This window comes from Lissotriton vulgaris, chromosome 6 (genome assembly GCF_964263255.1).
Source record: "Lissotriton vulgaris chromosome 6, aLisVul1.2, whole genome shotgun sequence".
Taxonomy (NCBI): domain Eukaryota; kingdom Metazoa; phylum Chordata; class Amphibia; order Caudata; family Salamandridae; genus Lissotriton; species Lissotriton vulgaris.
The window spans coordinates 829220315-829240691 of NC_141694.1; the positions used below are offsets into that span (position 1 = coordinate 829220315).

The 20377-nt window shown below is 40.8% G+C and overlaps 1 protein-coding gene across 1 annotated transcript in view; it reads right to left on the reverse strand.

Annotated features, from left to right (window-relative positions):
* Positions 1 to 20377, reverse strand: part of ACTN2 (actinin alpha 2) — a 369946-nt gene that overhangs the window by 126592 nt on the left and 222977 nt on the right. The window contains exons 8-11 of the mRNA XM_086926858.1: positions 11502 to 11587; positions 9674 to 9766; positions 6102 to 6332; positions 2059 to 2206 (exon numbers count right to left, since the gene is read on the reverse strand). Coding sequence (XP_086782984.1) covers positions 2059 to 2206; positions 6102 to 6332; positions 9674 to 9766; positions 11502 to 11587 — 558 coding nt within the window. The remainder of the gene's footprint in view (positions 1 to 2058; positions 2207 to 6101; positions 6333 to 9673; positions 9767 to 11501; positions 11588 to 20377) is intronic.

Below are 20377 nucleotides of genomic sequence, written 5' to 3' on the forward strand. Positions count from 1 at the left end.
TTCTTTTCAGAGAGCACTTTTCTCCAGAGACCTTATACAATGTGCTGAAAGCTTGCGACAGAAGCTAAAGCTTCATGCTTAAGATTCTTGTTCTCTCTTCAGAACCCTTCATTTGTGTTTTCTGAACAGACACCTTACCTTGCTTGCTGAAATTAAAAGCCCTTTATATCCATCTTTATTAAATTAGATGAAGAACAGAATTGCTGCATTTTTCCTATTTTGTTTGTAATTCCTACTAATGTGGTATTTCGCCTCATCTTGAAATACCGACCTATGGATTATTTGTGAATTTGTAACAACGATGACTTCATTTTAATAATTACTAAATGAATGTATTTGATTTGAATTTGTTGTCTAGACAGAAGTAGTGTTTTGGAGAGCCTAAAATATGGCATGGATCCTAGCTCAGGAAACTATGTTGGAGACTCTCTTACCCAAAGCAGTGTGTTACAGGAGCACATGTGATCAGAGAGTATCTGTTTTCTTTATATGGGTCTGGAGAGATAGCTCCTTCTCTTCATAAGTGTCACTTTAGATCTGTCCTTGAGGGTCTGAAGAAGAGTTATTACATCATAGACAAATTCACTAAAATGATGTGAATGAGTAAGTAGCACCAGAGAGTCAGTAAATGTATCGCTGTACAAATAATATTTTATTTGTACATCTACAAAAAGAAAAGGAAGGCATAAAGTAATTTTACCACACATCGGTAAGGCTAAATTAGAGAAGGGGAGGGAAGGGAGGCAGGTGTAATGAAATGCACCACTGTGCACAATTGACACACAAAAAAAGCCCGAAGGGCAAAGACAATAACGGCCCAAAGTTTTATAGGAGCCTGTGGTTGGTGCTGCTAAATGTGGGGGTTGTCTAATACCAAGGCTGCTTAGTTTTGATTACAGCTCATGCCTCTTTGTTCCACCACCAAACACTTCCTATCTTTTAATCTCATCCCTGTTTTTACTTCTTTCACTGTTTTTCATATCTTTCTCCCTATGCTGCCTTTCTCTTTCCTGCTTTGGGACAAAGTCTAACAATACCCAACATGCCCTAATCCCAAAAAATTAGCGGAGCGCAGTGGCCATCACTTGCATTTAAGGGCTGACATCACACCAAATAACGCAGGTGCATTGTCACCTAAGAATATACCCAGCCTTGATCAAAATCCAGGAATGCTCTTCTTACAGTCCAATTTGGTAGAAGGGACGCATGGCCAATGATGATGCCCAATGTACTGGAGAATGAGTAGTGCAAAGGTCTGCATGGGGCTAAATAATACATGCAACCTTCAACCTATTTTTGCATTTCCTAATATTTGTTAAGGCTTTATAAATAGTAGTACTAATTGCTTGACACACGTAGCCATTAGTGATGTGGCCATGCCCAGATCTTTTGCAGTTGTCAGTAGGATTTGAGGATTTGTCCATCTCTGAATATAGATTATTCATACCCCCTCCATGAATGCTTTGTGCTGGTGAAGAGACCGTTAACTTGTGCAGAAAAGTGCACCTTGAGTTTTATGTTGCATTGTTAACTTGAACTATCCCTGTCTGTTGTGATCTGCAGTGGCTTCCACTGAGGTGCCACTTCCAATATCAGCACTATACAATGCTGGGCATAATCGTGGGCTTGTCAGTTTGCAGGTCAATTAAAACTTCAGACTGTCTGTAATATATTCCCTGCTGCATTCAGGTTTGGCACTAGTTTTGAGGCCTCAGATGTTGCTCAGATATCGGACTATACATTTTCAGAAGAAAATTACAGGAGTTTCCAGAGAAAGATTGCAGGGGTTTCTAGCTCAAGGGGATCTGCAGAACCCTTTGTATGCAGGGTCTTGAGCTTTACTTCCCTTAAAAGACGACCCTTGCTTGTAAAACATCAGGTCATATAGGTGTGCAGCACCTTGATGCTTACTTGAATGGTGTGACTATTGTTGCACTTTCATAAAGAAAGAAATGGCATTTCATTACTTGTGCATTTATTTCAGGTGATGCCGGCACTTTAGAAAAAGACTTGTTGAAATGGATCCCCCTTGATTTAAATGCAACATGGATAACTTACCAGATGTCCATGACTCATGCGTTGAAGCCTTCTGCCTAAATTTCTCAGCTAAGTGATCCAATCGTTCAAGCCGTCTTATCTCATTCAGTAGCCACTCTTCATAACCTTTCTCAGCCTGTTCAAGCCTCTGCCAGGCACCTGCAATGTCCTGCAAGAAGAGAATCGAGATAAACATGAGACAACAGAAAAATGAAGAGGTGGACTGAAAAAAGATGATGGTCAACAATGTACTGCCATTGGATCTTTTTAAAGACAGCCACATCTGAAAACCTGATACCCTTAATCAGATAAATAAAATTAAACGCTTGTTTGTAATTAAAAAACCTATTCAATAAAAAAAGGGCTTTAAAATTGATTTCCAGATATCTCTATAAAAACGACAAAAACGGATAAAATGAAACGTGGATTGAGTTGTTTTTCCATCACACAGGCAATTTGGTAATTTATAGCCCCACTTTTCCATTTTTGGGAATGCAAATAAAAAGTGTAATGTCCCCATCCCTAATCTGGTTAAATAAAATCTATGTTGGATGTTTCTTACCTTCGTCAGATAAGGCTCTAACGTCATCATGAGTGAACATGCGTAGTAAGAGGAAACACAAGGTTTATTGATGGCAACCCTGTTCCTTTCGGTTTCCATGACGTTTAGATATTTGAGCTTCAGGTTGCTTTTACCGAGCTCTAAAATCGATGTAGTGTTCTTTTTTATCTATTTCAACTTTACTGTGTGTTAATATATTAAAAATGTGCTCCAACCATGGTATTTTCCGGCTATGGTCTAAAGTTAAGCAATCCATTATTATATCTTGAGTAAATCTAGTTTCCTCCTTACATGTCTGCACTCCACCACCTGTAACAGTGGGAGGAGCCAAATGCATGAGTGTGAGTTACTGCTGCCAAAAAGGGACAGACTAGGCTAGTATCACGCATGGCTACCTCTTATACTGCTGCTCCCTCCTATTCAGACTACTGACCAAGTGATCACCACACTACGCAGTGCACCGTTACGCTGTCTCGCTTCCGCTGGAGAACCCAGTGCTCGGATCTACGCTGTTTACGCGGCTGGAGGACTTGTGATTTTTGACGGGGACTATGTAGTGTTCTGGCAAGGGCCTGCGTTCGGGCGGGCAGTGGTTGAGGCAGCGGGTGGTTTTGTGCCCTCCTGTTGAGCCCTTACAGCAGTAGGTGGCACTGCTGCAGCCTAACTACTTATGCATACAGCACACTGTCTATGCTCCCCCAGGTAACCCAAGGCCAGTCAGCCAGTCTTTCAATCAGCCCTTTCCATGCACTAAATGAACAGATTCACTTTCCTGCCCTCCCCGACCTGCATTCCACTGGACTAGAAGGACACCCTACAGTAGAACCTCACAGCAGAGAAGACTGGGGGCAGTTGGAAATGAGGGAACATAAACTTTGAACAGCCTAAGAATGTCATAAGGCGAGGGGGCGCAGGAGGGCAGAGGTGTGAAGGTGCAAAGACATCAATAAACTGGCTACAACTGGTGCCCACACAGGGGGTTTCTTCAATAATAGTTTGTAACCCCCAGTAAGCAGCATTACTGGGTATGGCGGCAAAGTGCTTGGTGGGGATCGGAGGGGTAGGTGGCAAGAAGCCCTAGGTTGCATGCACCCTGTGTCGCATGGAAGAGGTCGGGCTTAGGAGGGCGCAGTTTGTGCACACATTGGTGCTCATTTGCCCCCCACAAACCACACACCATGTAGTAATCCATCAGAACCAGCTATTAATCATTACTAACCTGAAAATCAGCCGCCTTTAACAACTACTGAAGCCAAATATTTGGATATATCAGAATACCATTTTAATATCGCCGTTTAAACCCCATGGAGGACAGGGTGACAAAGCACAAAGTATCACCTCCCAGTGAGAACAAGGTTACATATAAGACAAGGACCAAACACACTGGTACAATTGGAAAATTTGAAACACCCGGAATACTAGAGTATTACCTGACAATAGCCTGGGAAAGGGGAAAACATGCGATCAGGTCGTGAAAGGGTGCCATTCCTCCAACAAAGAAAAGGAAAAAACTCCAAGCCCTGCTGGCAGTAAAAAAACCTATAGTAAAATCTGTCGGGGAAAGCCAGCCGTTAATATCTCCAGTGTTTCGAATGTTTGAAAAGTCAATTATAATTCCACATAAGTTTGACTTCTTGTTGGACCCTAGTTGGGGCCATGTCCTCTAGATCTGAGGAAACGTTCCCTTCCAGAACCAATTTCAACAACAATAAATACCAACCACATGTCCAGCGACCGAAATCATAATATTGGAGACAGAGGATGTAGCAGTTTTAGCAGCAAATTCCGAGTTGATGGAACATCTCCATTGGGGCTGATAATTGACCTGGAACTACTTCCATTAAAGTCACTGTCACCACAAATTTCCCCGAGCTCACTTTCACCTCAAAATCTGTCAATGTCATTACTGATGACCATCGACCCACTACCAATCGAGGTTAAGGTAAAAATTATCAGTTAAGGGGCAACTGGAACAGCAACAGCCACATTTTAGTAACACTAGGAGATCACTGCAGCTGTCTTCCAAAATTCAAGTTAGTACAATAAAAAATGTCTCACACTGTTGCAGCCCAGCCCCTTTAAGATGAGATCAGTGGTCAATTGATGTATGTTCACCTAAAAAAGTGGATCTTAATCTATGGAGTGCCCTGTGTTTATCTACCAACCACAAAAATAGCTCTCAAACTGTACAAACTAAAGTGGATACTGAGTGTCAAGCAGGATCCAAACCAGAAAGCAATAAACCCACTAAAACTAAATTTGAACACTCACAGAAACAAAGTTCACCAAATGCCTCATTAACAGGAGCAGGAGCTGTATGGGACACCCTGTTTAGAACATCAAGATAGACATTAGACGCTTTGTCTTACCAATCAAATGTAATGGACTTCCAAGTGGACCTGCTCAACATGATGGCAAACTCAATCTCCAGTATTGACCAGAAGTTGATTGATCTAAATAACATAATACTCCACGTGAAAAAACATGCGGCCGTTTACTACATTGACCGCACTTTTGCACCACTGATCAATAAATTCACAACAATTTCGGATGTTCCGACCACCTCAATTGAAGACCTAAAAGCAAATCTGCACGTCTCAAGCCACATATAGGATTCATATCCATGAGCACAAATAGGCCAAGCCAAGAAGATGTGGGTTCTGTGTGGGAGGTCGAGGATGCATCTGACTGCTGAGTTCTGGATGGTTAGTAGTTTTCTACTAAGTACCATTTGCCATCTTGATCATTCTCGGCTGCAATCGAAACTACTCAAAATGAGACAAGCTGAATGAATTTCCTTTGCCCATTGTCTATCATATACACTATCTGTTTGAAATACTCCTGTGTCAACCACCCGTGAGACATTACAAGGAGGACAAGAATAGAAATACAGATTGCATGGTTTTTCCAATTGGTCACATTTTAAATCTGTCCATACATTTACTTTATTAGAGAGTGTGTCCCACGTTCGTGGCCCGTTTGCCACGGTCTCTTGTACTTTGGACCACTTTGCAAGGGCTATAGAGGGTGACTGACAGGTATATAGGCAGAAACATACTGATATATAGAAGAATGCCGCAGCACAGCACAATTATGCAATTGTCCCTACCTGGGACAAATCTGCTTCAGGGACGGTGTTGTGTTTGGGGCGGCTATGTAGCTGGTCTAAGATTACTCGCACTATTGCCATTTAACTTTCTTCTTTGAGACATTCAAAGGAGCCTCACACTCAGTGATGGTAAAGCAAACCTGTGGCAGACAGAGGCAGAAGCTATGGTAGTGGGCATCACTCCTCCGTTCACAAGAGTTAGAAGGTACATGGAATCCATTCGAAATAGGAAGGGCCAGACCCATACCTTGCCTCGCAAGTTCAGCTCCATTATGTCAAATCTAAATCACTGGAAATGCTACATTTTCGGCTTTGTATATAAAGAAAAATAATAATCTATTCTTTGCCAACTAACAATGCTGGAAAGGGCATCCAGTCAATGCTGGTACTTACTGAAACCAGCTTGCCCTCAGATGGCATGAAGGCAGGCCTGTTGCTGATCCTCAGTTTTGTCTGGAGAGTGTTGAAATCAATCTCTAGCTGGCACTTCTCCTGGACCTTGGGGGGCTTGTGCTTACGGCGGTAATCTCGGAAGTCATCTAATTTCTTCAGCATTGTATGCATGGTCTTCTCTGGGGTCTTGTTCTCCAACCAGGGGATGGTTCGACGAATCCATTCTAGGAGCTAACAGAAAAAAGAGAGAATGCATGATATGGCTGTCAGGAAAAGCACCTAAAATTGTTAACAAAGAAGAAATAAATAAACTGCTCACATGTTGAAATGGTGTGGTATGCAATGGCGGCTCCTCCGTTAAGGCAAAGGAGAGTCGCCCCACTGCTCTTTCAGCAGTGCACACAGGAAAAGTAAAAAGTTAAAACAGGTTTATATATATATTTTTTTTGCTGTCACTGAGCTTAGTCTTTGGGTGGGTCCATCCTGACGGAGAGTCAGCAACAGGGAGGAAGAATGATCGGCATTAAGTGTGCATGTGGTTTTGGCTGGCTGTCTCAGCCCGGCCATTCGAACATGCACACTTAGCCTTTCTCAAACCCGAGATGAGTTGCACAGCTGGGTGGAGAAGAGACACAGGCTCCCAGTCCTTGTCTGAGCGCAAACCAAACCACTTAGACCAATCCTGGCACTGCCCTCATGCTGGCAATAGCATTACCAGCAAGAGAGAAGCATCTGGATTGGCCATCAGGTGTCTGGGAGCCTGTGCATTGGCTACTGTGAGTCAACAGGAGCAGAGACGCAGAAGAGCACCGAAGCGGGTGAAAGCAGGTAAGTAATATTATCTTTTACCTATTTTTCTCCCACCTGGTGCTCCCATGCTGCCCCTGCAGGTTGCCTTCACAGTAGCCTCCACTGGTGGTACGAGATTAAGGTAGTGAAAACATTGCCAAACCAAAAATTTTGAAATCGTTTACAAAAATATTGTCCCACTTCAGTTAATAATAGAAAAGCTACACCAAGTGGGATGATATTAGGACAGAGATTTATGTTAGACAACATTTCTCACTATGATTTTCTGATGTACACCAAAACGATACTAAAATATCATAATAAATATCATTTGACGTAAATATTGTGTCCTAAATATTGTTTACAGAAATGTCTTCACGTTGGAGTTAATAACATAAAATCTACACCCTTAGGGATATTTCTTTAAAGATATTTTGGGCAGACGATATTTCTCAGTACAATATTTTGACATTAACCATGCTTTCTGATCAATAACTTTAAAAAGTTACATTTTCAAAATAAGCGCTGTGATAAGGCCATAAAGTTGTGTTGGCAAGTTAAAATAAGAGCAACCATACTGACAAAATACTAAATCAACCTTCAGAAAAGTAAAATTAGGTGGCAGAACCTAAATAAATCGTCCTACATCGCTCTGAGTGTGCTGTTGGATCTCCCAGAGACTCAAAGTATTGAATCCCAAACACTCTGTCCTGTTTTTAAACTTGTAGGGAAGAACAGCCCAACATATTTTAAAAAGCTGAACGATATTCCTTCATTTAATTTCAGACCTGATTTAGTTTTTTGAACATCTCCTAAATATCTGTTTGCTCCAATTTTTTGTTAGTGGCACTGCTGCTTTCAATTAAACCTATTTGTGCTAAACATTTAGGGCTTGATTTGGAAACCTATTTTTCATGCATAATGACTTATTTCTTGAAGTTCAAGAACACTGCTATTATCATATTCAACCAAAATGTCACTTTTCAGGAACCACTGTTGCAGGTTAGCAGAATGTAATGGGTGTCAAAGGAGTCTAGCGTCTTTGTTATTCTATTTGTTTTCAGATTTCGTGAAACAGAATCCTTTATTTAGAGTTTTCAAGTATATTTGTGGTAATACCAAAAATTAGTCATTGAGCTACTGCACCCAGTAATCATAGTATCAACTCATATTTCCCTGAAATGAGCAACCAGTTTTGATAACAGTATTTCCGTAGGTTTTTCCGAGTTTGGAGGTGTAAAGTTAGCACCAGCTTTTAATGGGCATGACTTTTCTGAGTTGTAATGTTGTAATAAGAATACTACCACATACAAATGTGGTATTACCACATTCTAATGCGAAAACAGCACATCACTTTAGGAAAACAGTGTTCATTATAAAGTAATGCCACCTGCCAGGGTCAGATTGGGAACACAAAGCAGCCCTGGCAAATTTTGTAAGACCAGTCCCTCTATGTTGAGTAGTGAGCAAGACTGACCACTACAAGGAAGATTTGGGGGCTACCCCCAAAAGAAGTTTGGAAAAATGGTGCATTCTACATCACATTTTTCACTATATAATCAATTGTATTAGCTTGTAAAGCAAAGTCAATGATGACCTTACAGTACCCAGGATACCCAGTCATACCCACATATTCTTATGGAGAACACAAAAAATAAGATATCAAGCATGAAACATGAATTTAAATGTAACATAAGTTCATCCATTCACTATTAAGCACAGCCAAAAAGCTGAGAACACAATGAAAGAGCTTTTCGAGGAACGTTAGCATCCTTCACTCCAATAAGCGTCACAGCAGGGCTGGATCCAGCAATGGTGTCGTCGGGTGCAACAATATTTTTGGGGGCCGCCCCACTGAACTCCTCCTCCACAGATTCCCTCACTATCACTCTCCAACAATGACCCTCATATCTCCATAGCCCCTCTCTCAAATGTATTTAATTTATTTTCTAACGCCTCTCACCAATGTAGGATGTAGCAGCATTTTACATCACTCACACTGACAATGAATCATACATGTGTAAATCAGTGTATAGAAAATGTTGCTTAAGACAAAGGGGATTGCAGCGTGTAGGATTCAATTGTCATCCATACTGGTAGCCATTTTTTAAGTGTGCCTGCTCTGGAGAAGAACTAACTCGGGATTCAAAATGTAACACAGTCGTTCTGGTCGGCTTTACTAATAAGAGTTTATATCTATCCTGGCAAACCCTTTTTAGTAACATTAGGATAATGGAAGACTAGGAAAAACATAACTTTCTACCCTGTATCATGCAGTTTGTGTGTAGCTCTTTGACGGCAGTTCATAACTTACTGTGCCATATCACGATTGTAACTTATGAAGTGACCATAACAAAGGGATCTCTATGACAAAAGCAGGAATCCACTGAGCTATCCACATAAAATACAATGCGGCGATCTGCATTGTACCCGTTCTTTGAAGCAGGCATGTCAACAACCCTCTGCACTACTTTAGATGAGTCATAACTGCCACTAGACAAAACTCTGATCCCTTTTCAGCAGGATCATTAACACCAGGGTTGCCTTGACATTTTTTTTTTGCCTGAAAACTGCTGGATGTTAAAGGTACTCAGCAGCTTGTGCTTTTACACCTTTCACAATTTGCAAAACATAGTGCCCCCACAGCTGAGTGATAAACCGGCCCCCCAGTAACAAAACCGGCCTGTGAAATGTCTAATGCCCTGTACGGCCAGTCCGGCCTTGCCCCTTGCATTCCAACAAAAACCTGTGTTAGCAGAAACCTGTGAACCACTGGTCCATACCTCACTGGCGAGCCGTTCATATTCTTCCATCAACTTTTCGTTCTGCTGGTTCACCGCTAAGACCTTGGAGATTCGGTTAGCTGCGGTCTCAGCCTGTAAAACAGAAAAAGTAATGACCACACATTTCCTCCTGTCATCAAGGATAGAAATCTGAATTACCAAAATGTCATAAACTCTGCACTCCTTTGTGAAAACCTGCATTTGCTACATACTGTTACACATATTATCTAGTACTATGATTTTAACTGTATTTTTACATGCGTTGATGTTTTTACATAGTGCAAATCACATAAAGTCAAAGAACTTTGAAAACAGATGTTAATGTTTTCGTGGTCCTAAAGGCAAGGAAAATGTATGAGGAATTCCTGGATTGCAGGCAGAGTAGGGACAAGGTATTTTTGCCATTGTGATATCTGCCAGAATGCATCTGTGTAACATATGACCAGTTTTACAAAGAAAGATGTAAATTCAGAAATGCATTTATACTCCGCGTAACTTATACTTTCAAAAATTTTGCAGACCTAAACCTGATTTCCAAATGGAGTATAAGCTACATAGCAACATATACATTCGTAAGGTGAGAGAAAGTATTGAGATATTACTTTATTGAGGTTTTTAAATTGTTGAAATTATTAATATTTTTTATCAAGTGGCTTCACTCCATAAAGACACTGGTTTGTTTAATTTTGCTATACTTTATGCACTACTCACATCATTGCCAATGCATTGTTTTAGTTGTCCTTAGGAACGCCATGTGAAGGTTATGGCTCTTTTCACGTGCAAGTTTGTGAATCTGGCCAATAGTATTCTAAATTTCTTGGGGCTAACTCTAAGGCAGTATGTGCGTGAGCCTCACTCAAAATGGCGTCTTCATTTTCCTGTCCATATTTGACACAAGTCCTTGGGAAAGGAACTCATGAACTCGTGGGTATGTCATCATAGAGTTACCTTACAGTATAGCATTCACACAACGATAATTAGTACCTAAATGGACAGAATGCGATTTTTGAGATGGACTTATCACTTGTGTTTAATACGAGGTTGAAACAATCGCTTGAATATGTATTCTTGGTTTTTCACCATATCAACACAACCGGCAGACCTACATGGCGTGATTGTTTTTTTTTAATACTAATACGAATGTCCGTTAAGCCTTTATAATTCATGAAAAGTCTAAATACTTTGTATCTTGTTGACTACATTAGGGAGAGGAAAAGTTTAAAAATAAGAATTTTAGAATTTTCTTAACGCATTTTCCGACCGGGTCATCACGATTAGTGAGAGGGCCAATAGTGTATCTGTGGTCTGCTTGTCAGGCTCGGTTGAGGGATAAAGTAAGATGAGGGAGGGAAATCAAGATCTAGAAGTTGGGAGCTAGGGCTGCAGCCCCCAACTTTAGTTATTAGGCCTGGCATCTGCTTTTAGTATCCCCGATCTATGAGTGTTAAGGTCGTTTTCCACAACATTTCCTAACTGTGGTAGTTTGAAGGTGGACTAAATAACTAGAAAATAGGCAACATTGCATGCGTGAAAGACATATGTTAGTAGAAATCAAAGAAAGCAAATCTCAACAAAGAGTCAAAACGTGCATGCAATAAACAACACCCCCCACCCTCAAAATGTAGCAAGTAGAAATACAAATGCTCTCTCAGTAAACATGGCAAGAAATGTGTGGGAAATGATTAGTAAGAAACATATGACATAATCTGAAAACTATTGCCTGCAATTCTGTTGAAGTTTGAAAATCAGATCCAAAACAAAGCAGAAAGCACCAAGTCAGAAAAAACACAAGCCACTACAGCAATCCCAGGGAACAGGTGAGTAATACCTGCTCGGCTCCAGCAAAAGCGTGATAGAAGCATGAGACATAGGTCATTATAGCTCTCTCGTCAGGTTTGGGAGTGTTCACAATATCTATAGAGAAGAAAAAGTGAATCAAAGCACAGATAGGAGAAACCACCAAAGTTTAAAGGAGGCAAGCTGATCAAGTTAAGAAGAAAGGAAGACACCTGAAATGTTTCTTCACTGGCCATGCTGTGAAATATCCAGCAGGGAAACTACTGGGAAAAACAATGTATGAAGTCATCTTATGCAGCTAATAAGCTGACTTGGTTTATGTGTATTTTTTATTATCTTATTGATAATTGTTTGCATATATTGCTGTACTATAAATGATCAAGCATACATCATATGGAATGTATGATGCCACGTTGAGAAGGGATTCTAATAAGGCAGCTTTTTCTCCCTTCAAGCTATCACTCCAAAGGGCTACAGAATGAAATACGAATTTGAGTCCCATTGGGCATTCTTAGTGTGCACAAAATGCCAAACTACACTAAAGGAGACATGAGCTCCTTGACAAATTTTGGAGTGGCCCTTCAGGTCATTCGTAATCGTAGTAATTAATGTAGGTCCAGGTGGATCGAGTCCATAGCAGATTTTCAGGAGAACCACTGACTTTCAAACATATTCCCTTTATTGATTCATTGTATGTGGATTTAACTCAAGTGGATAGTTTGAAAGACTGGCATGAATGATCCAGGCCATCTCGACCGACGTCGAAAACCACAGATTAAAAACTATGGATTAAAATACCCTACAGCTACTCAGACTTTACAATGATTCTGTGACCTTAGGCATGGACAGTGAAAAAAAAGCAGAAGAGATATCAGCTGAAGAGAAAAAGCTGAAGCTGGTCCATATTTTTCCATCCTCACCTTCTGAGCACCCGCAAATGCATGGTAGAAACACGACACATAAGTCATAATGATCCTTTCGTCAGGTCTGCTATTGTTTACTAAATCTGTGTAGAAAGAAGAAGGTTAGCTGCTCACTATTTAAGTACTTTTAGATGTGTTAGAAGTGTCTCAAAAGCCCCGTCTCAGATACAACCACTCATCACACATAACCACACATGCATGAATACATTTTCAGACACACACCAGTTTAGACCACTTCCTAGCATGTGGCAGAAAGGAAGTTGAAATGGTCCGAGTCAGCTAATAGAATGCTCAAAGTTTTCTGAAGTGAAGATCGTGGCTGGGAGTCAACTCTGAAATGATTGGGATTCTTTGTAAAGAGAACCAGGATACATGTCCCAAAATCTATTAAGTGCTTTTTCAGTAAGTCGGCTTAGGTCAAGAATTTGAAAGATGATGCTTGGTATCACTTTGATTGAATCTAAAAGCTAGAATGCCAAAGCCAAAAATCAGAAATGTTCTTCTGGCAAGCAGATTGCCTCAGGTTCTAGTTTTTGTTTTGACCCCAACAATAAGCCATCAATCTGATGAAATGTGATGGAATCTGAAGCATTGTTTTTACTGAATGTAATAATTTGAGGGCTGGATTCCATCCACAGACATGGCCAAATTGAAAGTAGACTACAATAATAATAATGGATTCACTTATGTTACTCATTCTAGTCTCTAAGCGCTCATAATAGGTGTTTATTACTACTCAATTCAATGGATATAAACAGTGAGAAATTAATAATTTAGCTCTGCACTGCATATTGCCTATGTAAGAAATAGACATTGATCATAAAAAGATTGCACTGCGAATAAAAATGTTGGGGATTGTAGGTTCTGGATGACAACCCAGTCCAATATTATTCACTGAGTTGCTTCAATAGCTTATAACCAATTAGCTGGGAATTACTGCATCAAAGTCATCTACCAGGATGAAGGGATGGTGGATCTTTATTAAGGGCAATGTAAGCACATCCTTTATTACAATATGCTCTATATTACATGTAGCAAAGTAACAGCAATTAACTGATCTGGAAGGTGGGGGAAGATAGTGATAAAATGGGTAGAGCATGCAAAAGGCATTCTGGAGGACCATACTGATATCCCCACCAATACAGTCGCAGTGCATTATTTTAGTGCTGATACCTGGAGCAGGAGGTTCAGGTGCAACCTGGCTGGGTAAAAAAGTAGTTTTACTTAGGATTAGACGTGAGGCCGGGCATAGTCTTCTACTTAGTTTAGGCTAAAATAGGTTAAGAGTAGTCAGGGTAGAACTATCCACTTGAACCATTTTTACAATCAGTTCTACACGGGGTTTGAAATTGCATACAAAATATTGCACATTCAAGGAAACCTCTTTGCATGACCTCTCTGCTGCCTTTGATGTGATGGACTAGTCAGCATACTGACTTGGTTTTTGTGATAGCAGGAGTGAAACCCAGTACCAAAGTCACTCAATGACTATTGCACATCTGCCTCAAAACGTACCTTTGGGTTCCCTCAATGCTTCAACCTATCACTAAAGTTCTTTTTAACATTTGCATGATATAATATATCCTCGTTTTATTGACCTCTAAAACATGGCTGATTATCATGCATATACAGAGGACATTCAATTTAACATCATTGTAGATTGACTACTCTTGCGATGTCAGCCTCATCTTGTCTTAATATTGTTGATGAAGAACAGCTTATTACAGCTAAATGCAGATAAAATGCATATCACGTTATTTTTATGCTCACCCATAGCCATCTGCGCCACAGCCTATTCTAGAAATATTGCAGTAAAACATCTGCCATTTGACTGGTCAAAGATCTTATTAATGAATCTCATAACGGTGTTGCAGTCTAAAGTATATTTATTTAGCTTTACTGGTGATTTAATGTTGCCACTAATTCCTAATTAGTACTGAGGTTAGATCATTCACCAACTCCAGGCTCCCAAGCTCCACATTTCAATTGTCTTGCTCAAAAACTTGCTGGATCTGCTCAACAGGATCAGAATGTTTCAGTAAGGCCTACTGGTAGAGTGAGGAAATGTAATCACACTTTTTGCTCTGTTTCCTGTTGAGGAAGAATAGATTATAAAATGGCCTTCCTGTTATTAGGTGACCCCTTCGAGCAAGGTCCTAGTTATTTATGCAAAAAGATTTCACTTTAAAGTACACTGAGATTCCTCAGATTTGAAAACAATAAAAAATACAGCAGCCTCCATTTTAAAATGCCTGCAATGGGTACCAATCATTTTCAGGTTCAAATTGATTTAATTTAGAACCATTCCCGAGTAGATTTTCAAAGGAACTCAATCTCCTTAATTTTGGCACGATAAATGCATGCCAAATAGTCATTCACCAGTCCTTGAACATTCCAGTACAGATGCTCACTTTTGCACTGGAATTTACTCCGGGCTGCTTTCCAGTGTATCATTTAGATTTGTATGGCTAACTGTGCTACTGCAGAGAGAGAGCGAACATATGCATATCAGCTCTGGTCCTAGTCCAAAGGGCTCCACTAAAAGGTAGATTTATTACTATCATGCAAAATGTGGGACAGTAAAGACAATGTTTGGAATCCTGCACAAATAATGAAAAATAAGGAATTCACTTAATTAATATACATGGCTTGCACACATTTTCCAAGAGCTGGCTTCTGTGCACTTTATTATTAGGCAGTACTATACTACAAGTACACAAAAGAGTATTGCAACATCTTCGGGCAATAAAAAATGTAGATGGAACGTACCCAGTGGCGAGACACTTTAAACAACATCACAACTGCAATCCTGTGCATTTACGGTACACAGTGAATGATCAAATTGAAACAGCTTAAAAAGGGGGTGACAGAGAGAGGGCACTCAGATAGCTGGAGTGCAGATATATCCTCAGACTGAACACAAGAGAACCTGTAGGCCTTACCATTGACTAAGAAATATATACCTACCTGTAAGGACAGTAATATTTTTTCTCATTTTCTATTTTCCTGTTATTTTAAATGTTTTTAATCTGAACAGTTACTAGGGCAGGTAAAGATTGCATTATAGGTATTAGCACATAAGTTTGATGGTGGCGATAATTACACATATTCATTGTGTTTTTTATTTTTTCAGGGCCTGGTCAGAAGTCATTGTCTTATATGAATCTGGACTCCGGTTCAATGAGTAGGAAGCAAAAAGAGCTGAAATATCTTTTTTTCCAATTCTTTTTGTTTTAACCCCTTCAGTGCTCATGACAAGGTCAACTCGTCATGGGTTTTACCTGCCCTGTGCTTATGACGAGTTGACCTTGTCATGAACAATGGGGATCATGTATGCTCAGCACAGAACGGGAAAACCCCTAGCAGCCAAGGTGTTAATCATTAGATGTCATGTGTATTGAATATTTTCTTTTTATTCTTTTTCTCATATTTGTTATATTTGTATTGTTTTTTGTGACAGACCAATTACACTACAAGTGGAGTGTTTTGTCCTTGACATGTCTGGTACTATGTCAACGAAATTATTAGGATTAGTAGCCATTTGAGTAATACTGTGGGTTACTGCCTAATGGGGCTCATATTACAGTCTCTATTTGAGGTTATTTGTACTGCCCACTGGGCATCAATTTAAACGTGCAACCATGACAGTAATGTTAACTACTTAGTTGGATTTAGTCATCACATCAGCAATGTATGGCACTCTTATGTCAGTATGTAGAAGCCAATTCTGCATGAAGAGCTGTATCGAGTCATCACTTTAGTAACCAGTCCGGACTCGGTGAGGGTTCGCCAGCTTGACTTGTGATGAGGTCCCGGTAAACTTCCCTGGAGCGGACGTAGAAAATATTTCAAGTTGGCATCAGTGGGACAACCCAGGAATCCAGGCCCACACACGATGGAAGGCAGACAGCTTGGCTCTCGCTGTTGCTCCCGGTCGACTTTTATACAAGCGGACTTAGAAACTTTTCTGGAGCTTTTTCTCGCAGGGTCTCTCGATCCTCCTCATGTAGCCGGATCCGGTGAGCGTTCTCCGGCTTCAGATTTTCTCTAGTCCCGGTCAATCTCTGGAAGTTGCAGCTATGGAGCTTTTAACGAGACGAACCTGGGTAGCTTGGCCGGCTAGCGTTTCAAGGTAGGTGGCCTGGCTGGCCAGGTTGAGTCGGTCCCCTATGGAGCTTTTTTTCACAGTTGGTCCAAAGTTCTCCAAACTTCTTGAACTTCTTCCTGAAGTTCCTCCAGGGGTCCCAAAGTGTCTCAAACTTACTCCAAGGGTATGGAAGTTCCAAGATGGTCCTTGAAAGTTGAGGACTTCAGTTCCCACAATCCACTGGTACAAAACCCTTACAAATCCACTGATGGGTCTCCAGTGTGTAGATTTAGTTGGTAATGTTCCAGTTGAGCTCTTTTAACCTGTAGCTTTCAAGGAATCCACTCTCTAGTTCTTTTCCAGCAAGATAATCCACAGGGCTGAAGTTTCAGATGGTGCAGTCTTCAGAGGTCAGGCCTTAGAATTTTTGGCACAGCAAAATCTTCTCAACAGGGCTCTTCTTGCCTCCATAAGTTTCAAGCAGCAGATCTGGAGGGCTATGCCCCTCTCAGATACATATTAAAAATTCTCTGGGTCAAGCAGCAGGTCACTCCTGACCAATGGGAGCAGGGTAACTCCTCAAGGCGATGACCACATCCTGTCGAGTGTGGCATTATTTTGTCCCAGAGTGCCTCAAATCTTCCAAATTCACAATGGCTGATTTTCCAGCAGAGAGTCAAGACCTGGCTAAACACACCCCCAGGGATGGCTTAATACCCTCTACTCTCCCACTACCATCTGCACATACCTTCCTTAAGCCTAGCCCTGACTCGGGGTCAAAAGTGTAAAAGTGTAGCTGACACCCAGGCCTCCCCTCTGCCTTTGAAGAGCATGGTTCACGACTCCACCCCCTGGCCTGGCATTCCTATGGAACAGCACACTGCCCTCCCAGCAGAGTTGGTTAACCCCAGGGGCTCTTTATCACCTCTTCAAGACAGCCTGGATAATCCACTTACTCTGACCAATCAGGGCAGACCACTGGAAGTCTGAATTTGGACTTACAAACAAGAAAGTCTTATAACTTTTTGTATGTACACTTTAGGAGAAATTCAACAATATCATATTGTTGGATTTAGCAATACTATTCTGAGAAGTCTTTGAACCATAGCTCTATCTCCTTCCTATCAGGAGTTATTATTTAATAACTTTCTGCAATGTTAACCTATAGGGCATGGGATTTGCAATGGGAAAAAATATTTGGGCCAGTTTTCTAACACCAGGGCTTATAAAAACATATGTTATAAGTACTTGCCTTATATCCACAGGAGCCCCACCCCAGGTGCAACTAGGGGAGACGTTAGGGGTCCTGAATCTGTAGAAATGTTACAGATCCCTCTTCCCCAGTGCTCCTAGCATCAAAGTCGAATTAGAGCAGCACATTACCACAATGTGGGGAGTGAAATGTGAAATTTCACTTTACCCAGGCATATAAAAACTCATTTTATAAGGGTGTACCTTATACATATCTAACCCCCCGCCCCCACCACCCCTGGGATACCTTGGGGAGACCCTAGGGGTCCCTAATATGCCGAAATATTGTAGGTTATCCACTTTTAAATGCCCCTACCACCAAAGTCGAGTTTGGGCACAATTTACTTTTTAAAAACAGTCCTGGCTCCCAGGGCTGTTTTTAAACTGACCTCAGGCTTATGCAGTGCACACATGCAAGTACAGAAAAAGCAGCTGGCCTCTAAAGTGCCATGCCCCAGGGGACTGGGGACTTCTAGGCAGTTAGGGGGCTTATGGGGTAGGCCATGCCAATTACAGGGGTACCCCACCATACCATAATGTACTCTAGTGTATGTTACATGTTTTAACCGTATTCTAGTGTGTTACTTTCAGCTTGGCACTGGCCCTGGGTCTGGTTAGGCAGAGCCCAGGGTCAGTCAGAGTCAGTTACCACCAGTACCAGTCAGCAAGAAGTTGGGGGGTGGCCATGGCACAGGGTGACTTTGCAACAATGGCACACTTAAACAAGTATGAAGATGTTAATACTGCATGGAGAGCATACTACTATTGGGTTTCAAATGAAGATTGAGGATAACCAAATCAAATGTCGTGTAATTTCAATATTGCCCAATGGGGTGGTACCCAGTCTTTTCCATTAAGTATCAGGGTCACATAATCTAATGTCTTATTAACTCAACATTGCCCAATGGAGCAGAACTCAGGACAATCAATTACATTTACGATATGTAGAGTATTTTTTAATTAATATTTCCTATCAGTAGGAAGATGGTAATGCTGAATTTATAATCCTCCAATTGTGCAGTATATGCAATCTGAAAAGAATTCACTGTTATTTGTGCTATTACAACTTCATGTGATCCTCTTTTTGCTTTGTTTATTTATGATTTGCAGAGATTTACTTACTTACTTGAACCAGCATCTGATGTTATAAGATGGCCGCCACTGTTAACAAATTTACGGATGCATTTGTGTAGTCATCCGTTTTCTGTGTTCATGCACTTCCTGTTTATTAGTTGCCCGGTAACTGTGCTACAGCGTCATGGCAAAGGCTCCATGCTGAAACGCGTAGACGCTTTTACCGGCTTATTTTTTGATGGAACAATAAACCACATCTTGAAATACGGCAAGCCCTACTGAGTGCCGTTCTTTCCCTGTGGATTCCTGTGAGCGAGAAGTCTCCTATATATATATATATAATCATTCAAAGCTATCTATAATGCACTGTAAATGTATAAACTGCATTTACTTGCAGTAGTTTAACTCTTACCTGCTTCAGCCATGCTTTCTTGATTATACTAATACTGCTCACAGCAAGTACCTGCCTCTGATGTTTAGCTGCTCCTCCTCCCCCCCTTGGCCCTTAGGCATGCTAGCATAGACTGTCTTGCTAAGCTGAGATGGTCACAGTTTGCCTTACTATTCAAAGGTCATTTCATCCATTGTCATGAGCTCTGACTAGATGCTTGTGTGCGCTTAAGAATTAATCATGCGTTCCCATTTGAAATTTATGAGCACTAGTTTATGAATATGTGCTTGGCCTTCTTCTGAGAGCTTATTCTATTAACTAGGGTGGAGGAAACTCTGTCTGAATTGCTTTGTGAATACGGGGATTTCTTTGCCAGGAGAGAGTGCATGTAATGTAAACTATACACTGACTTTGCTTCCAAATGAGCTGGGCATAATCTTTCCAGTGTTTCCCAGATGCAAGAAAGTAATATTCAAGTGTGAGACAAATATTTACAAAGTAATACTTTAACAATACAACAACACTCTTTTCTAGCCCTAGAATTGAGTAATGAAGGGAGAGGAGAATAGGTATATGTCACTATCGTACCTGAAAACCAAACATTACAGCAAAAACATTCTGAAAACAGCACTTTGTGGATTATTCATAGGGAAATGTATGAGAATAACCACAAACCTCTTGCTTAGTCATCACATCTACATTTATATCTCTGTCTGTCTTCCCTGGGTGACTCATGTTATCACACATGGAATGTTTTGTCAGGGAGGTGAGTTATACTACTCATTGTTTTGACCCTTGCGCACGAAGAGTACTATTTAAAAAAAATTCGCTTCTGCATTATGGATTCGTATGGTCTTTCTAGGCGACACAAATAAGCTTTAACTACAAAGATGGACTTCAGATAAGTCGATCTCAAGTCGCTACATTTCACTAAAACAAAATACATCCTAAAAAATCACAACATGCCTTAGAAGCCCATCAATAGGAAAATCCCTATCAGATATTCCAATTAAAAGTAGGATTTTATGTCAAGACCGAAAGCTCTGTTCATATGCACCAACCCCACCTCTCCACCGCCCTCCCCAAAAGTAGCAGCAAATGGAGAAATCTAAACGCTCGAAATGCAACTGATTCGGATCCTTCAAACATTTTATCTCCTTGTAACACAACCCGTTTTATTG